Source organism: Aquarana catesbeiana, linkage group LG04 (genome assembly GCF_042186555.1).
Source record: "Aquarana catesbeiana isolate 2022-GZ linkage group LG04, ASM4218655v1, whole genome shotgun sequence".
NCBI classification, from domain to species: Eukaryota; Metazoa; Chordata; class Amphibia; order Anura; family Ranidae; genus Aquarana; species Aquarana catesbeiana.
Window position 1 is genome coordinate 673,712,784 of NC_133327.1, and position 19,293 is coordinate 673,732,076.

At 43.7% G+C, this 19,293-nt stretch overlaps 1 protein-coding gene across 1 annotated transcript in view; it reads left to right on the top strand.

Annotated features, from left to right (window-relative positions):
- Positions 1-941: 941 nt before the first annotated feature.
- HAO1 (hydroxyacid oxidase 1) overlaps positions 942-19,293 on the top strand; it is a 45,584-nt gene continuing 27,232 nt past the window's right edge. The window contains exons 1-3 of the mRNA XM_073628623.1: positions 942-1,200; positions 16,061-16,212; positions 18,888-19,143. Of these exons, the coding sequence (XP_073484724.1) occupies positions 1,064-1,200; positions 16,061-16,212; positions 18,888-19,143 (545 nt within the window). The 5' untranslated portion in view covers positions 942-1,063. The remainder of the gene's footprint in view (positions 1,201-16,060; positions 16,213-18,887; positions 19,144-19,293) is intronic.

Genomic DNA, 19,293 nt, shown 5'->3' on the forward strand with positions numbered 1-19,293 from the left:
ACTAGTCGGGTAGTATGATGCCCGTGTACTATGACTGCTATTACATTCATGTACCAATATTTCTTGTTTATATATCTTTTTTTTTGGCAACTGTTGGTGTTATCTATGCATGTAAACAATTTTACTTGAATAAACCATATACTGTATTTACTACTGTTATGTTTAATGGCAGAAACGGAACCCACTTCATTTAAAGTCCCAGGGCGAATCCTTCGTTTTACTATATGTTATAGGGATGGAAGTGTGTTACTGGGGACACCAGACCTTTCTCTTTTTTCTTTTTTTCTTGCAATACAATTGGGTAGGCTCCAGACGCAATGCTCTGCATCCCGAGCCCACCCTATTTTGAAGCCTCTGGCTCTAATCAGGTACTTCGAAAAAAAACCCCGCCGCTATAATTCATGCCCCTTTCAGTACGCTGGGGGCATGGATAGGGAAGGCGGCACCCGAGCGCCCACAATGGACGGGCCGACACTGGTGCCCATAAGTACTGCATTTTAGTGCCTCCTCATCAGTGCCACCCCATCAGTGCCCTTCAGTGCCGCCTCATCAGCGCACATCAGTGAAGGAGAAAAATTACTTATTTACAAACTTTTCTGACAGAAACTTTTTTTTTTTTTTTTTATTCGTGTGAAGAAAATTATTAAAATGTCACATGGGTACAGTGTTGCATGACTGTGCAATTGTCATTCAAAGGGTGACAGCGCTGAAAGCTGAAAAACTGGCCTGGGCAGGAAGGGGGTGAAAGTGCCCGGGATTGAAGTGGTTAACAGCCACACTTTCCTGTATGTAGATTTCAATGTCTTCATTAACAAGGTCGGTAATCCCATGTAATGGACACTGTACCATTTCCAAATGACAAACGTCCCGTGCAGACTGCAGGAGAAAGTCCAGTGCCAAAGCCACGCACGTAAAACCTGCGTTTACACATTGACAGAGAAACCAAACACAGGTCATGCAAACATAAGAGAGAGAAATGGTTATTTATTATCCACATCCCCCGTCCTACAGCTACAAATAGCTCATCAGTTGAAGTGCTGAGCAGCTTCCAGAAAGACCCAAAATGTCTGGAAAGTTAATAACAGTGGAAGATTTCGAGAAACACGCCAAATATCATCTTAAGAAGTCGGTATTTGATTATTACCGATCGGGAGCGGACGGTCAGCAAACGCTGACAGACAATGTAGCAGCATTTTCAAGGTAAGTTACAACGTCAGAGCTTTTTTTTTTTTTTTATTACCAAAAGATTTTATTGATAAATAAAGAAAAGCAGAAAATAAAGATTAGTGTCTGCAGGGTCCCAGGGGGCCTTTTTTTTTTTTTTTTCATTTTTGCTTTTTGTTCAATGGACGGGTACACTTTTTGATAGTACTATGAAACACAGAGGTCTTAGCTTTGTATATTTACTAGGGTTGTCCTGATACCACTTTTTTAAGACCGAGTACAAGTACTGATACTTTTTTTCAAGGACTCGCCGATACCGATTACCGATACTTTTTTTTAATGTCACATGACAGTGTTTTTTGGGGTTTTTTTTTTTACAACTTTTTTACAATTATTTTTTTTTGTTGTTTTTTTACAATGCTTTCTTTTTTTTCTTTTTTTTAGGGAGGGAGGGGGTGGACGGTGTCTGTGTGTTTTTTATTTTAATTTTTATTATTTTTTACAATAATTTTTTTAAATTATTTATTGCAATACTTTTTTTTTTTTTATTAATCAGCCCTGTTGGGGGGCTTTGTGAGATATGAGGAGTCATAATAGACCCCTGAAATCTCCCCCTTGAGACAGAGAAAGAGACAGAGGATAGAGATTCCCCAGTTCCTTTCTCTCCAGCCTCAGCTGCACTGAGAATGAATGGAGAGAAGACAGCGGCTCCTCTCCATTCATAAACTGACACATTGTAATCACAGGAGATTACAATGTTTCAGTTATGTGAATGAACAGAGTCAGCTGACTCTGTCCATACAATAAAAGAAGGAGGAGGACATGGAGAGGTACAGCAGAACGGAGGGGGACACAGAGGAGAACTGGAGGGGGACAGCAGCAGAACGACGGGGGACACGGAGGAAGAAAGGAGGGGGACAGCAGAACGGAGGGGGACAGCAGAACGGAGGGGGACAGCAGAACGGAGGGGGACAGCAGAACGGAGGGGGACAGCAGCAGAACGGCAGGGGACAGCAGCAGAATGACGGGGGACACGGAGGAAGAAAGGAGGGGGACAGCAGAACGGAGGGGGACTGGAGGAAAACTGGAGGGGGACAGCAGCAGAACGACAGGGGACACGGAGGAAGAAAGGAGGGGGACAGCAGAACGGAGGGGGGCTGGAGGAGGATGCGGTGACAGTCAGCAGTGATCGTGTGTGGGGGAGTTACAAGCACCGATCACCGCTGTATAGATTTCTCTAAAGCAGCTGAAAGGGGGGGAGAAGCTTGTAACTCCCCCACTCACCGATCACCGCTGACTGTCCAGGTATCGGGTGAAGTCTCGGGAGCATTTGCCCGAGGACAAGTACTTGGGCAAATGCTTGGTATTGGTGCCGATACCAATACTAGTATCGGTATCAGGACAACCCTAATATTTACTGATATGCAGCATTTAGAAGGCCCAAATTATAAACAGAAAATATGTACCGGTAAGTGAAGATATCACTCAACTTGCGCAAATGGTGATAAATAAACAATTATGTGAGAGCAGCTCGTTGTACACAAGTGTGGAATTAACGAAGATAATTAATAAACAATTAATTAAACTGCGCTCCCTAAAGAATACATTCGAAAGTGATTTAAAGTGCAAGCGCTCTGGTGCAAACCAGCTCAAAATATATAAATTCAAAAAACAAAACTATATATATATGTAAACTCGGCATCAAATTATACTCATCTGTTGTGTAGATTATATGTGACAGCCACAATATAAAGTGATTAAGTGCATATAATTAGGTATATGATATACCAAAAAGTTCATTCTCTGTGAATTCTCTGTGAATTTTTCGGGTCTTGGTAAAACAAGGATCTTTCCACCACCATCAACACTTGCCACACATCCTACTCACCAAAATCCCATGACACCCATCACAAGTAGTCATATACGCTTAAACGACAATCCAGATGGAAATTCCATACAGCTATGAGCACTGGTTCAAACGGATGGTAAAACGGGATTCAATCGGTAGATTTGTGCTGGACTTTCTGTAGGTATTTCACAAGGTGAATGATAATTACCATAGCCTCAGCAAGTTTCCAGGGTGAAGTGGGGGATAAGAAAGAAAAAGAGGGCTTCCATAGTGAAGTATGTCACGATTTATTCCAAAAATTCCATTAGAAACAGGTAAAAAAAAGTTTAAAATCAAAACGTCCCGGGCAGCTTACACATCAACGTATTGGAAAACGCCGTTAGCGTTCCAAGCTGCGTTGCAAACGGCGGAAGTGACGTATCACGTTCAAGCCACCCGTCTTTGCCAGTGCGGTTCCACTTTACTCAAGTTGGATACCAAGCCTGGGCCATACATGGCAAGGACTTAATTGAAAATAAAGCTCGGGATGGTTCTAGACGGGCAGAAGGCGCATGCAGGCTGATGTATGGTGAGATTTTTAAACAATAACAGCACATTTTCATGCATTAAGGTTCAAATTGAATGAGCTAGAACCTACCTTTCAACCCGAAGGATAAAATCAGCCCAGTTGCATTTTTTGCAGCATATCACTGAAAAAGTTGGAGTACAACAACCCCCATCATTGGTGTCAGTGAGGGCAATAATAACCCCCCATGAATTGTGTCAGTGGATGCTATAATAACCCCCATCACTGGTGTCAATGAGTGCAATAATAACCCCCAGCATTGGTGTCAATGAGTGCAATAATAACCCCCAGCATTGGTGTCAATGAGTGCAATAATAATAACCCCCAGCATTGGTGTCAATGAGTGCAATAATAACCCCCAGCATTGGTGTCAATGAGTGCAATAATAACCCCCAGCATTGGTGTCAATGAGTGCAATAATAACCCTCAACATTGGTGTCAGTGGCTGCAATAATAACCCCCAGCATTGGTGTCAATGAGTGCAATAATAACCCCCAGCATTGGTGTCAATGAGTGCAATAATAACCCCCAGCATTGGTGTCAATGAGTGCAATAATAACCCCCAGCACTGGTGTCAATGAGTGCAATAATAACTCTAAGGCCGGGTTCACATATGTGTGAATTGGATTCGGGTTTCTTCACATCCAATTCGCATGACATGCGAGTGTGACTGGCTCTCAATGGAGCCAGTTCACACAGCTCCGGGGTGGCCTCGGTCCACATTCCCAAAAGGTCCTGTGCGTGTTTGGGTCTGGTCCAGGTGCAAATTCAGGCAAAAATTTGGACCTGATTCCCACCTGAACCGGTGAACAAGGACCCACCGGACCCAATGCTGGGAACCGCAGCCGTACATATGTGAACCCGGCCTCAACATTGGTGTCAGTGGCTGCAATAATAACCCCCAGCATTGGTGATAATGAGTGCAATAATAACCCCCAGCATTGGTGATAATGAGTGCAATAATAACCCCCAGCATTGGTGATAATGAGTGCAATAATAACCCCCAGCATTGGTGATAATGAGTGCAATAATAACCCCCAGCATTAGTGATAATTAGTGCAATAATAACCCCCAGCATTGGTGATAATGAGTTCAATAATAACCCCCAGCATTGGTGATAATGAGTGCAATAATAACCCCCAGCATTGGTGATAATGAGTGCAATAATAACCCCCAGCATTAGTGATAATTAGTGCAATAATAACCCTCAATATTGGTATCAGTGGCTGCAATAATAACCCCCAGCATTGGTGTCTGTACTATTACCTCCTTCCTCTTTCGCCACATTCCCCACATTGGTGGTCACTAACAGTAAAGTTTAGTCCCCCACCCCCCTACATTGTTGGTCAGTGGCAGTAAAAATGAATCCCCACCTCCCTACATCGGTGGTCATGGAAGTGAAAGTTACCACACCTCCCCCAACTCCCTCCCCCCTCTGCATTGGTGGTCATGGCAGTGGAAGTTAACCCCCCTATTCCGCTTTGGTGGTCATGGCATTAAACGTTAAATCCCACACACCCCCCACACCCCACTTTGGTGGTCATGGCAGTAAAAGTTACCTTCCTCTCCATGGTGTGAACTATGTCATTGGAATCCATGAAAAAAGCTGTGGATGCGTTTTTTGATGCAGAATAAAAACGCACTGGACTGCCTCTGATGTGAAGCAGCCCTTATGGCAATTGGAAGACTATTAGAGCCAGTCAATTATCATTTTCAAAAGCATTGCAATGGCAGCCTATGTATTTTCTCAGTGCAGGTTCCCTTTAAGACGTTTCCAGAATAAAATGCACATAGGAAAGTGTAAAAATGACTCCTTTAGTAAATCAGCCCCATAAAGAGAAAATAAACGATCTGATGACGACTGATCTGCACTGGAAGTAGTTAGTCTTTACAATTCCTCTCAAGGTTAATTGCTCAAAAAATTAGGCTACTGTAACGAGGTTAATCTACCGGGAACTAATCTCCGAAAAATGTATAAGTAAGTAAGTTCATAGATACCTGAATAATGGCGCTCTGTTCCTGCTGGAAACAAGAGTGTGCATGGAGGGATTAATCAGACATTATAATGATCGGGAGTCATTAACAGCTTGAAATTTGTCTGGATCAAGTCCAATTCTTCTACTAAAACATTACAATTTTTTTTTTTTTAGAATAATTTGCAGATGTCATAGTGTGTTCAGCAGAACCCCAGCCAAAGAAAAGCAAGATGAACATGAAGATCCCATTAAAAGATATAATTAAAAAACAGCTTTTTGCTGAAATGCAGGCCCAGGTCTAAACAAGGGGTACTAGGGTAGGCAGTACCCATCCCCCTACACTACATTACCAAAAGTATTGTGACACCTGCCTTTTACACGCACATGAACTTTAATGTCACCCCAGTCTTAGTCCGTAGGGTTCAATATTGAGTTGGCCCACCCTTTGCAGCTATAACAGCTTCAACTCTTCTGGGAGGGCTGTCCACAAGGTTTAGGAGTGTGTCTATGGGAATGTTTGACCATTCTTCCAGAAGCGCATTTGTGAGGTCAGGAACTCATGTTGCACGAGGTCTGGCTCGCAATCTCCACACTAATTCATCCCAAAGGTGTTCTATCGGGTTGAGGTCAGGACTCTGTGCAGGCCAGTCAAGTTCCTCCACCCCAAACTCGCTCATCCATGTCTTTATGGGCCTTGCTTTGTGCACTGGTCCAAATCATTTGGTGGAGGGGGGATTATGGTGTTGGGTTGTTTTTCAGGGGTTGGGCTTGGCCCCTTAGTTCCAGTGAAGGGAACTCTTAAGCCGTCAGCATACCAAGACATTTTGGACAGTTTCATGCTCCCAACTTTGTGGGAACAGTTTGGGGATGGCTCCTTCCTGTTCCAACATGACTGCACACCAGTGCACAAAGCAAGGTCCATAAAGACATGGATGAGGGAGTTTGGGGTGAAGGAACTTGACTGGCCTGCACAGAGTCCTCACCTCAACCCGATAGAACACCTTTGGAATGAATTGTAGCGAAGACTGCGAGTCAGGCCTTCTTATCCAACATCAGTGCCTGACCTCACGAATGCGCTTCTGGAAGAATGGTCAAACATTTCCATAGACACACTCCTAAACCTTGTGGACATCCTTCCCAGAAGAGTTGAAGCTGTTATAGCTGAAAAGGGTGGGCCAACTCAATATTGAACCCTACGGACTAAGACTGGGATGCCATTAAAGTTCATGTGCGTGTAAAGGCAGGTGTCCCAATACTTTTGACAATATAGTGTATGTCTTTCAGTTCATCCACTTGTAAGAGGGGCTTCATGGCTGGCTAGATTTGGTGCCAAGAGCACAAGTCCCTACCCCTACTCCTGTCCTGCTAGAGCACTGTCCTTCCTTGCTGAGGCCAAACCCTCCGCCATGTTGTGCCCCACTCTATGCCATGACATGACATTCCTGGCTGTTGACCTTTACATCCCCAAAGGAAGGAACTTTCACACATAAAGTAGTTTGCTGCACTTTAATGAAGGTATTCCGGAAATGCTATAACAGTCACATCACTAGGACATACAATCCAGAGTCACCTGACTTTACACAGGCAATTACACTTAGTGGATGGTCCGCAGTAGTCACATGTGAAAGCATATGAAGCACCTTGGGAGCCATCTTCCTTGTACAGTCTCCCCTTCACCCCCGGGGTAATCAGCACTCACAGAACTGTGCTTTCTGTAGTCACCTCCTTCCTATGTACACCCTCCAGGGATGCAGCCTCACTCAGGGCCTGGCCTGAAAGGCCTTTTGCATACCCGCCCTAGCACCCACCTCCAAAATGGACAAAAAAGACTTCAGCTGGTTCTTCCTGGGTGCAGGTCTACTCCTCCTATCCTCCTGTCCTATCCTGGACCTACATGTGCTACTTCAACCATATAGGTGTGGGGTGTTTAGCTCACATCCCCCAAGTCCTGCTAGGTCTCCACCTAACATGGTTTATAGTGGCAAAGTAGCTAACTGCACCTGCCTACACACTGATCCATAAAGCCAGTCTGATGGGGACATTTCATGTAAGGGATCACAGGTGTCACGGCACGGGCCCTGAAAAAACGGCACGAGCGGGCCGCTCCTTAAGTGCGCATGCGCGCCAATGACGTCGGCGGCAGCATATAGTAAATATCTCCTAAACGGTGCAAGTTTAGGAGATATTTACAATACCTACGGGTAAGCCTTATTATAGGCTTACCTTTAGGTACAACTTCCCCATGGAGGTTTACAACCTCTTTAATAATATACAGTAATTATCTCCTATGATCGTAAGTGACATTCAATGTCCATAATGTACTTTTTGCTTGATTGAGATACTGTATTAAAAAAAAGTACTGCAATATGGCCACTAGATGGCACCTTGGTCCTATCAAGAGTCCCATGTTCACTCCCGATTCTCCCCATTCATTAGGAGTAGACATGGGCAGTTTGTTTCATTCCAAACTGAAATTCGGACACATTTTTCTTTATTCAGAAATTGGAATGTCCAAGTTTTCTGAATGACAAAAGTAATGAATTTAAACAAATCTGAAATAATGAATCAAAATTTGAATGGAATTCAAAGTTTTCAAATCAAATTAGAATAGTTTTCGAATCAAATTCCAATTTCCGAAGAGAATTAAAGAATAGAAAAAAAAAAAAGAAATAGAAAAGAATAGAAAAAAATAGAATAGAAAAACAAAGAAATTTCATAGAAAATAAAAGAATAGAGTAAAACAGCACAAAATAGAATAGAAAATAAAATGACAGAATAAAATAGAACTGAAAATAAAGGAATAGCAAAGAACAGAATAGAAAGAATATAACCATCTTCTGAAATTCAAATTTCAAATAGAATAAATTTGCATATAATGGAAAAGAATAGAATAGAAAAGAATACAAAATAAAAGAATATACCCATTTTGTGAAATTTGAATAAAATAAATTAAAATACAATAGAACAGAAAGTTAAATAATATAATTGACTAGAAGAGAAAAGAATAGAATAGAGTAGACAAAAACAATATAATAGAACAGACTAGAATGGAAAGAATATAACAATCTTCTGTAATTCAAATTTCGAATAGAATACATTTGAATTTGATTAGAATGGAAAAGAGTAGAATAGAAAAGAATAGAATAGAAAATAAAAGAATATAACCATTTCGCGAAATATGAATAACATAAACTCAAATTTGAATAGAATAGAAAAGAATTGATTAGAATAGAATAGAAAATAAAAGACTAGAATTGCCTAGAATAGAATATAATAGAATAGAGTAGAAAGAATATAACCATCTTACAAAATTCAATTTTCAATTATAATAAATTTGTATTGGAATGGAAATAACAGAAAAGAAAAGAATAGAAAATAAAAGAATAGAATAGATAATAGAAAATAATAGAATAAAAAGAATAAAACAACATAACCATTTTACAAAATTTGAACATAGTAAATTTGAATTTGAATAGAATAGAAAAGAAAATAATTGAATAGAAATAACAATAGGATAGAATGGAATAGAAAGAATATAACCGTCTTCCAAAATTCGAATTTCGTATAGAATAAATTTGAATAGAATTCGAAAAATTTAAATTGATTCAAATTTGAATAAACGAAACTAATTAAACAAATCTATTTAAACCAATTTATGTAAATAATGGATAAAAACGAAACAAATTTTTTTTTCTCTCTGCTCATGTCTAATCGGGTGTACCTGGTCTTGTTAGGGGCCCCCTGTTCACATCAGAGTCCTATAAATATCAGAGCATTCACCTTCATATACCTTACAGCGCTGCAAGAGGGCAGAGAGCAAAGCCAGGAGGCAGAGCAGGTCTGCTGGCAGACTTCAGATGGGGTCCATGCATATGTGCCAATGTCATCCAAAAGCCCCGCTCCTACGTGTTTCGTCACAAGGCACATGACTTCCTCAGGGGGTTATTCCTGCACAGGAAGCTCCAGTGTCCTGTGAATTCCTGAGCAAGCGTGTCATTGGTTGTTAGGACAATGGCAGGCGAGTGGCAGTCAGCTTCTAGCGACCAACAATGTGACGGGAGCTCGTGGTCTGCACTGGAGACTGCTGGGGGACAGGAGACACGGAGAGCACAGGCAACCCCTGCTAATCCTCAATGTGTGCAGTCAATGAGGACACACTGGGCCCCATCCCCCCTGGGGCCTGCACACATTTATGATACGCCACTGCCATACACTGTAAATTATATTTGATTTCCTTACAATAATTCCTGAGTTGTTGTATTGGATTTAAAGAATATTTCACCCCAACATTTCATATTCCTGATATGTGTCTTCTGTACCATGTACTTGTATGAGAAAGACTCCTGTTCTCTTTCCTTTGTTTGAAATTCCTGGTGTTCCTGCCAGTCTCTCTGCTTTCCTCTGAAAAAAAAACTGACCACACTAGGCATGAAAGCACAGCATGTTCAGTTCGCTAGCTGTGCTGAGGTCTCAGCCTGCCCTGACACGCTCCCTCCCCTGCACAACCATTCACCGGGAAGACCAGTGTGCTGCTGTTTCTCCTCTCCCAGCTCTATGAACTCCTTGTTCAACTTTTTTTATAGTGTACCTCTGAGCACCGTTCCTTGGTTCCATCTCCTACCCACTTCCCAGTACAGCCCCTTCTAGAGAAGACAGAACCAAGTATTATTTTGTGGTGCTAAATAATTTGTATGGAATTTGTTAATGATAACAAGAAAAGCAGTAAAATAGATCCCCTGCATCCAGAAACAATACCCCCCCCCCAGCAACAAAACATTCCCCACACAACAATTGATCCCACCCCAGCAACAATAGATCAGCCACGCAACAAAAGACTCCCCCACAGCAACAATAGATCCCCCATAGAACAAAAGACCCCCTGAGCAACAATAGACCCCACCCCAGCAACAAAACATCTCCCACACAATAATAGACCCCACCCCAGTAACCATAGTTCCCCCACACAACAAAAGACTCCCCCAGTAACACTAGATCCCCCCACAGAACAAAACATCCCCCACCCCAGCATTAATAGATCCCTTATACAACAATAGTCTCCAGCAACATTGGACCCCACCAAAGCAAAAAAAAAAAAAACACCCCCACATAACAAAAGACTTCCCCAGCAACAATGGATCCCACAGAACAAAAGACCCCCCCAGCAACAATAGACCCCCCACACAACAATGGACCCCACCCCAGCAATAATAAATACCCCACACAACAAAAGACTCCCCCCCAGCAACAATGGACCCCACCCCAGCAACAAAGCATCCCCCACACAACAATGGACCCCACCCCAGCAATAGTAGATCCCCCACAAAATAAAAAACACCCCCCCAGCAACAATGGACCCCACCCCTGCAACAATAGGTCTCCCACACAACAATGGGCTCCACCCCAGCAACAATAGATCCCTCACAAAACAATAGACCCCACCCCAGCAATAATAGAGCCTCCAAACAATAGACTTCCCCCAGCAACAATGGACTCCACCCCAGCAACAAAAGGCCCCACCAGTAACAATAACCCCCCTGCAGCAACAATAAACTCTATCCCAGCAACAACAGACCATACCTCAGCAACAACAGACCCCGCACAACCATAGACTCCACCACAGCAACAATGGGCCACCCAGAACCAACTACCACCCCTAGCAACAAAAGATCAACCCCAGCAACATTGTACCCCCCCAGCAGAAACAACAGATCTCCCAGCAGCCAGCAACAATAGACCTCTCCCTCAACAATAGTCCTCTCCCTCAAAAGTAGATCTCTACCAGCAACATAAGACCTCCCCAGCAACAATAGACCTTCACACAAGAACAGATCCCTACCAGTGACAATAGATCCCCTAGCAGCCAATAATATAGACCCTCCAGGACACTCCACACTCCTTGACATTACATACATTTAGTGCTGGAGGTGTGGGAACTGCATTTCCTGTGTACCCGCTGAAAAAAGCCCTGTGTGTCCCAGTGTGAAGGAGCCCTAAAGAACAGGCACTGTGTAATACTACTAAGAAGGAAGCAGAGCCTGCATATGTAATGTGCAAGCATGGAGTCTACATTCATATTTACAAATCTTACATAGGGGAAAGATTCTGAAAGCTTCAGTACACATGGATAAGATTACTTACATCAAGCTGATCTATTTTACATGTATATCTAAACAATAATGAAACAACTATAAATTCCATTTACCTCTTGTATAGAATAACTTCATTAGTGTAAAGCCCCACTCAGGGTTGCTGTTAAATGTACCCATGTAGTACACTGTCCCCCCATGTAGTACATTGTCCCCCATGTAGTACATTGACCCCCATGTAGTACATTGTCCCCCCATGTAGTACATTGTCCCCCCATGTAGTACATTGTCCCCCCATGTAGTACATTGTCCCCCATGTAGTACATTGACCCCCATGTAGTACATTGTCCCCCCATGTAGTACATTGTCCCCCCATGTAGTACATTGTCCCCCCATGTAGTACATTGTCCACCATGTAGTACATTGTCCCCCCATGTAGTACATTGTCCTCCCATGTAGTACATTGTCCCCCCATGTAGTACATTGTCCCTCCATGTAGTACATTGTCCCCCCCATGTAGTACATTGTCCCCCCATGTAGTACATTGTCCCCCCATGTAGTACATTGTCCTCCCATGTAGTACATTGTCCCCCCATGTAGTACATTGTCCCTCCATGTAGTACATTGTCCCCCCCATGTAGTACATTGTCCCCCCATGTAGTACATTGTCCCCCCATGTAGTACATTGTCCCTCCATGTAGTACATTGTCCCCCCCATGTAGTACATTGTCCCCCCATGTAGTACATTGTCCCTCCATGTAGTACATTGTCCCCCCCATGTAGTACATTGTCCCCCCATGTAGTACATTGTCCCCCCATGTAGTACACTGTCCCCCCATGTAGTACATTGTCCCCCCATGTAGTACACTGTCCCCCCATGTAGTACATTGTCCCCCCCATGTAGTACATTGTCCCCCATGTAGTACATTGTCCCCCCATGTAGTACATTGTCCCCCATGTAGTACATTGTCCCCCCATGTAGTACATTGTCCCTCCATGTAGTACATTGTCCCCCCATGTAGTACATTGTCCCTCCATGTAGTACATTGTCCCCCCATGTAGTACATTGTCCCCCATGTAGTACACTGTCCCCCCATGTAGTACATTGTCCCCCCATGTAGTACATTGTCCCCCATGTAGTACACTGTCCCCCCATGTAGTACATTGTCCCCCATGTAGTACACTGTCCCCCCATGTAGTACATTGTCCCCCCATGTAGTACATTGTCCCCCCATGTAGTACATTGTCCCTCCATGTAGTACATTGTCCCCCCATGTAGTACATTGTCCCCCATGTAGTACACTGTCCCCCCATGTAGTACATTGTCCCCCCATGTAGTACATTGTCCCCCATGTAGTACACTGTCCCCCCATGTAGTACATTGTCCCCCCATGTAGTACATTGTCCCCCCATGTAGTACATTGTCCCTCCATGTAGTACATTGTCCCCCCATGTAGTACATTGTCCCGCCATGTAGTACATTGTCCCCCATGCAGTACATTGTCCCCCATGCAGTACTTTGTCCCCCCATGCAGTACATTGTCCCCCATGTAGTACATTGTCCCCCCATGTAGTACATTGTCCCCCCCATGGGTTAAATGCTTGTTTGGCCTGAGGGGGTAAGTACAAATACTTACCTTATTCCTCATTCCACCAACAGCTGGTGCTCTCCGCTGTCTGGTGCTCCAGAATGTGGCGGAACCTCGCCATTCTCCTATACAATGAAGGGCTGTTGGTCCTGCATTGCATGTGATGACATCAGACAGCTGTGGGCAGGAATGGAAGTTAAAGTGGAACTTTATTCTCTCAATCAACATGAACTATTTTTAATCCTAGCGTTAGTAAATAGGAAGGTATATTATATTTACCGTATATACTTGAGTATAGGCTGACCCCAATATAAACCGAGGCACCTAATTTTACCACAAAAAACTGGGAAAACGTATTGAATCGAGTATAAGCCTAGGGTGGTAAATGCAGCAGCTACTGGGTAAACAATGCCCATCTGCAGTCTCACTGTGCCCATCTGCAGTCTCACTGTGCCCATCTGCAGCCTCTCTGTGCCCATTTGCTGCCTCACTGTGCCCATTTGCAGCCTCACTGTGCCCACCTGTATCATCAGTGCTTATCTGCAGCCTCACTGTGCCAATTTGCAGCCTCACTGTGCCCATCTACAGCCTCACTGTGCCCATCTGCAGCCTCACTGTGCCCACCTGTATCATCAGTGCCCATCTGCAGCCTCACTGTGCCGATTTGCAGCCTCACTGTGCCTATCTGCAGCCTCACTGTGCCCACCTGTATCATCAGTGCCCATGTGCAGCCTCACTGTGCCCATGTGCAGCCTCACTGTGCCCATCTGCAGCTGTACCTTTGATAACCAAAACAGCGGGTGTCTCCCACTGTGTCATGCATTCTGTGCGGCGGCCGTCCACTGTAACAAAGCCCCGCCTCCTCCTCATCCGTGATAGAGGAACACTGATACAGTTTCCCAGCATTGTATCAGTGTTCCGTCTATCACAGACGAGGAGGAGGCGGGGCTTTGTTACAATGGACGGCCACCGAACAGAGTGCATGAAACAGCGGGAGACACCCGCTGTTTTGGTTATCAAAGGTACAGCTGCAGATGGGCACAGTGAGGCTACAACCTCACTCGAGACCCCCACACGAGTATAAGCTGAGGGGGGGGTTCAGCCTAAAAAATGTGCTGAAAAACTCGGCTTATACTTGAGTATATACGGTATTTGTTTTTAACCAATTTTTTTACTTTTGTTCAGTTGCTTCCTGGTTTGTGGCCTAGGCCAAAATTATGTCATACATCCCAGGAGTCTTCAGGAGGGGGGGGGGCTTTCTCAGCTAAGTACACCCTCTTGTCTGCATGCCTGAGCTAAAGGCAGATGGATTCCAGGAAGTAAATGCTACATGAATCCTCTGCGCTTCCTCAAGATGGCTGCAGATGGAAATGCTGGTGGGGGGGGGGGGGGGGTTCAAAGTGATTTCTCAACAAAATAAAGTACAGATAGGCAACCTTGGCCCTCCAGCTGTGGTGAGAATACAGATCCCATCAGGCCTCTGCCTCTAGGAGTCATGCCTGTGATTGTCAGGGTGTTGCAATGTCTGATGGGACTTGTATTTTCAAAACAGCTGGGGGCCCGAGGTCGCCTATCACCTGGAATAAAGCATGGAGACATGGATGGAAGGGGAGTTTGCTTTGAATATTACAAAAGGAATGAAAAAAATGAAATGAATATTAAAAATGAATTTAAAAAAAAAATGAATGTGGTGCTCAGATACAGTTTAGTCACACTTTAAGTGGTGGGGGCTGATTCTATGGGATATGATCACCATGTACAAATACATAGGGGGTCCATATAGTGAACTTGGTGTTGAGTTATTCACTTTGAGGTCATCACAGAGGACATAGGGACACTCTTAATGTCTGGAGAAAAAGAGATTTCATCTCCAAATACGGAAAGGTTTCTTCACAGTAAGAGCTGTGAAAATGTGGAATAGATTCCCTCCAGAGGTGGTTCTGGCCAGCTCAGTAGATTGCTTTAAAAAAAAAGTTCTGGATTCTTTCCTAAATGTACATAATATAACTGGCTGCTGACATTTATAGGTAAAGTTGATCCAGGGAAAATCCGATTGCCTCTCTGGGATCAGGAAGGATTATTTTCTACTGCTGGAGTAAATTGGATCATGCTTTGCTGTTTTTTTTTTTTTTGCCTTCCTCTGAATCAACTGTGGGTATAGGATTGTGTATATAGGATTGTATGATTTACCCCCCTCCCCCACTTTTATTAGTTGAACTGGATGGACTTATGTCTTTTTTCAACTAAGTAACTATGCATGGAGAGCAGGAAGCCTGCAGGAACAAGGAATAATGGGTGTATATTACCTTAATCCTTTTCCCCTAGTCAATTGAGCATTTAACCCCTGAAGCACACCTCCCAACATTTTGAGATGGGAATGAGGAACACCTACTAGCAAACGTATGAAGGCATAGGACACGCCCCCTGCCACACCCCCTTAAAGGAGAATTAACCAAAACAAAAGGATAATTAAATCCATAAGAGCTTTTTTTTACCACTACTATTCCTTTATATTGGCTTTTAGAATTTACAAATGCAACAATTTAGAAATCAGATGAAAGGTTTAGCACTGGGAAACACTTTTTGGAAGATAAAAAAGTGCAATTCTTATGCAACTATGAGGATCAGACCAATATGAGGGACAAATGAGGAGGAAAGAGGGACAAAGGGACATTGCTCCAAATCAGGGACAGTCCCTCGAAATAAGGGACAGTTGGGAGCTATGCTCGAAGTGCGGTGCGGGGGGACCACATTGCATGGGTAAATTTTACAGCAGTCCAGGTTGGGACATTAATGCCATGCTTGCTGTACTGACATGTCATTCTTATTAGATACAGGTTGTATCCTCGTGTTCTAAGGGATGTTTCAAACACAGATCTCTCAACAACCATACTTGGGCAGAAAGTCAGCATGCCTATATGCGTAGCGGCCACTGCAATGCAGAGAATGGCTCATCCTGAAGGGGAAACTGCCACTGTCAGAGGTAAGAGACTTCATTGAGATCAATGGTGCTCAGCCAGTGCTTCATGTGCTACAGGGAACACTCTTCTACAGTAATGATATGGCCCCCTGGAATCACAAGGGGATTAGAAGGATAGGGGTTGACCTATGATGGGTGTGTATTGTGGCCTTGTAGTATTGGAGTCACTGCATGGGACTGGCATGGCATGAAGGTTTCAATGTAATGCATTTGGGTGGCAAAAATATGAATGCAATCTATACACTGGGGGGAGAACCTCTGGGGGAATCTAGGATGGAAAAGGACCTGGGGGTCCTAGTAGATGATAGGCTCAGCAATGCCAAGCTGCTGCTAACAAAGCAAACAGAATATTGGCATTAAAAAAGGGAATCAACTCCAGAGATAAAGAGATAATTCTCCCGCTCTACAAGACTCTGGTCCGGCCGCACCTGGAGTATGCTGTCCAGTTCTGGGCACCAGTCCTCAGGAAGGATGTACTGGAAATGGAGCGAGTACAAAGAAGGGCAACAAAGCTAATAAAGGGTCTGGAGGATATTAGTTATGAGGAAAGGTTGCGAGCTCTGAACTTATTCTCTCTCAAGAAGAGATGCTTGAGAGGGGATATGATTTCAATATACAAATACCGTACTGGTGACCCCACAATAGGGAGAAAACTTTTTTGCAGAAGGGAGTTTAAAGCGGGGTTCCACCCAAATTTTGAACATTATCTCTATGCATTCTCTTCCTTGCCTAGATGCTGACATGCTGTGTAAAAAAATTTAAATCGCCGTAATTACCTTTTTTTTTCTAATCTTCTTAGCACTTCCTGGTTTTCCTCCCATGGGAGTAGGCGTGTTTCTAGCCTCTCCCAGACCTCCCACAGTCCCCTGGGAGATAGTCTCAGGCTTCCCAGCATGCATTGTGCAACAGCGTCATCACAACATCTCGGTGAATGCTGGGAGCACAGCATTCACCGCATCCAGGAAATACATGCTTGTGGGCTTCAAATGCCCACAATGAAGATGGAAACCGCCTTCAGTGAATTTTCTAAGTTATTCTTTACAACGAAATCGGACACAGGCGGACTTATTACACAGAACATGTGAGTAGATAATCATGAGAAGAAAAGTTTGTGAATGAACTCCAAAAAAAAAAAAAAACGATAGATAGGTGGACCCCCGCTTTAACAAGACTCGTGGCCACTCATTAAAATTTGAAGAAAAGAGGTTTAACCTTAAACCATGTAGAGGGTTCTTTACTGTAAGAGCGACAAGGATGTGAAATTCGGATGCCGTGGTCTCAGCGGGGAGCATCGATAGAAGTTCAAGAAACTATTAGATAAGCACCTGAACGACCACAACATACAGGGATATGTAATGTAATACTGACACATAATCACACACATAGGTTGGACTTGATGGACTTGTGTCTTTTTTCGACCTCACCTACTATGTAACTATGTAACCTTTCAAAAAGAATGTTTGCTTTGCCGATGTAAAAGCAAAACAGGTTCCCCCAACTGCTGCCCTCCTCACCAACACATTTCTTTCTCTTCCTGGTTGCTCCAATTGGAAAAGAAGGAAGCCCAAGATGGTAACTCACACAGCGGTCAGGGAGTTTACCCCACCGCCATGAGACAGCACTGGGTGACTGAGCTGACAATCACCATGCACCAGGGTGTTGTGATGGAAGAAGAGGATAAGGCACATGTTTATTACACCTGCGTAGCCCCCTACTAGCTAGGCTGCTAGGTAAATTACATTTTTGGCATGCTCTGTAATCATAGGAGCAGTGATTGTTTAGTCTAGTCTGTTTAGGGTTTCCCAGGCTGGGAGCCTGATTACTCCTCTCCCTGCCGCTAGAAGAAGTTTCTAGAGATTAGGGAGGGAGAATTCAAATAACCAGCCTGAATATTTAGCAGGACCTGGCCAATCCCTTGGGAGGTGTGCTCAGATGGTGATTGGGAATGCTGTTAAACAGTCTGGAACCTTGAGAGTCTGGTCCCCCCCCATGGGGATCCGCATGCTCAAGGGAAGGGGGACTACTTGTTCCTGGACCCCCCACCTTCTTGAACTAGAAGCTGGACTACTCAGCGGGTGGTTGCATCTCTTGACTGATCATTGCCAGAATTTGTAAGTAAAGCCAGGCCCCTGTACTGCAGTCTTGTGTTCCCCAGTTGAAAGAATCTAAACTACGTTAACCTATTTCTCCTACGTGTGACTATCAATTCTCCTGGTCCTCAGCTGAGAGTGAATGACTGGACTAGATAGGGAAGAGTCCTCTGCTGTTTGAGCATCAAGCATCTTGGAGCATCCCATACCCTATTGTCCTCTCAAGTTACTAGTTATTTAGCCATAAAACTTCAAAGAGACACCCCTGGACTGTTTATTGAGCCTGAGTGGATGAAATGTTGCTGTGTGTCTGGCTGCTCTGCACTGATTAGAGAAAGAACCTGTGTATATGTACAGCGCCCCCTACTGGGGTAGTGCTACACCTGGAAGTATGGGGTATTTCTACCAGTGATTGGTAAGTGAAGGAAGAATGATCATGTGCATCCAGTAAGGATGGCAGCTATGTAGCCTGTTGCTTTGCTCTGCATTGAAAAGTACAAGTTCACATTAATAAGGTGGCACCATATAAATAGTATAATAATATAATATAATCATTATTAATAGTTTGATCTAATTTTTATTTGGCAGCGTGTAAAGCTGTTGGGACTGGAATGATGTTGAGCTCTTGGGCTACCTCCTCCATTGAAGAAGTGGCAGAAGCTGCTCCGGACGGCTTACGTTGGATGCAGCTGTATATCTACAAAGATCGTAACCTGACGAAGTCTCTGGTACAAAGGGCAGAACGAATGGGCTACAAAGGGATCTTCTTAACAGTGGACACACCGTACCTGGGGAGAAGACATGACGATGTGCGGAACAAGTTTCAGCTCCCCCCACATCTCAGGTACTCGTTACTTCTAATAAAAGCTTGGCTATAATATTCAAGAATTTACTGTAAATTGTAAAGATCATAAGATTTACTTATTTGATGAAGATCACACAAATCTGATGTAATACTAATATCTTTGAAAACGAAAGTGATAATAAAGTCTTG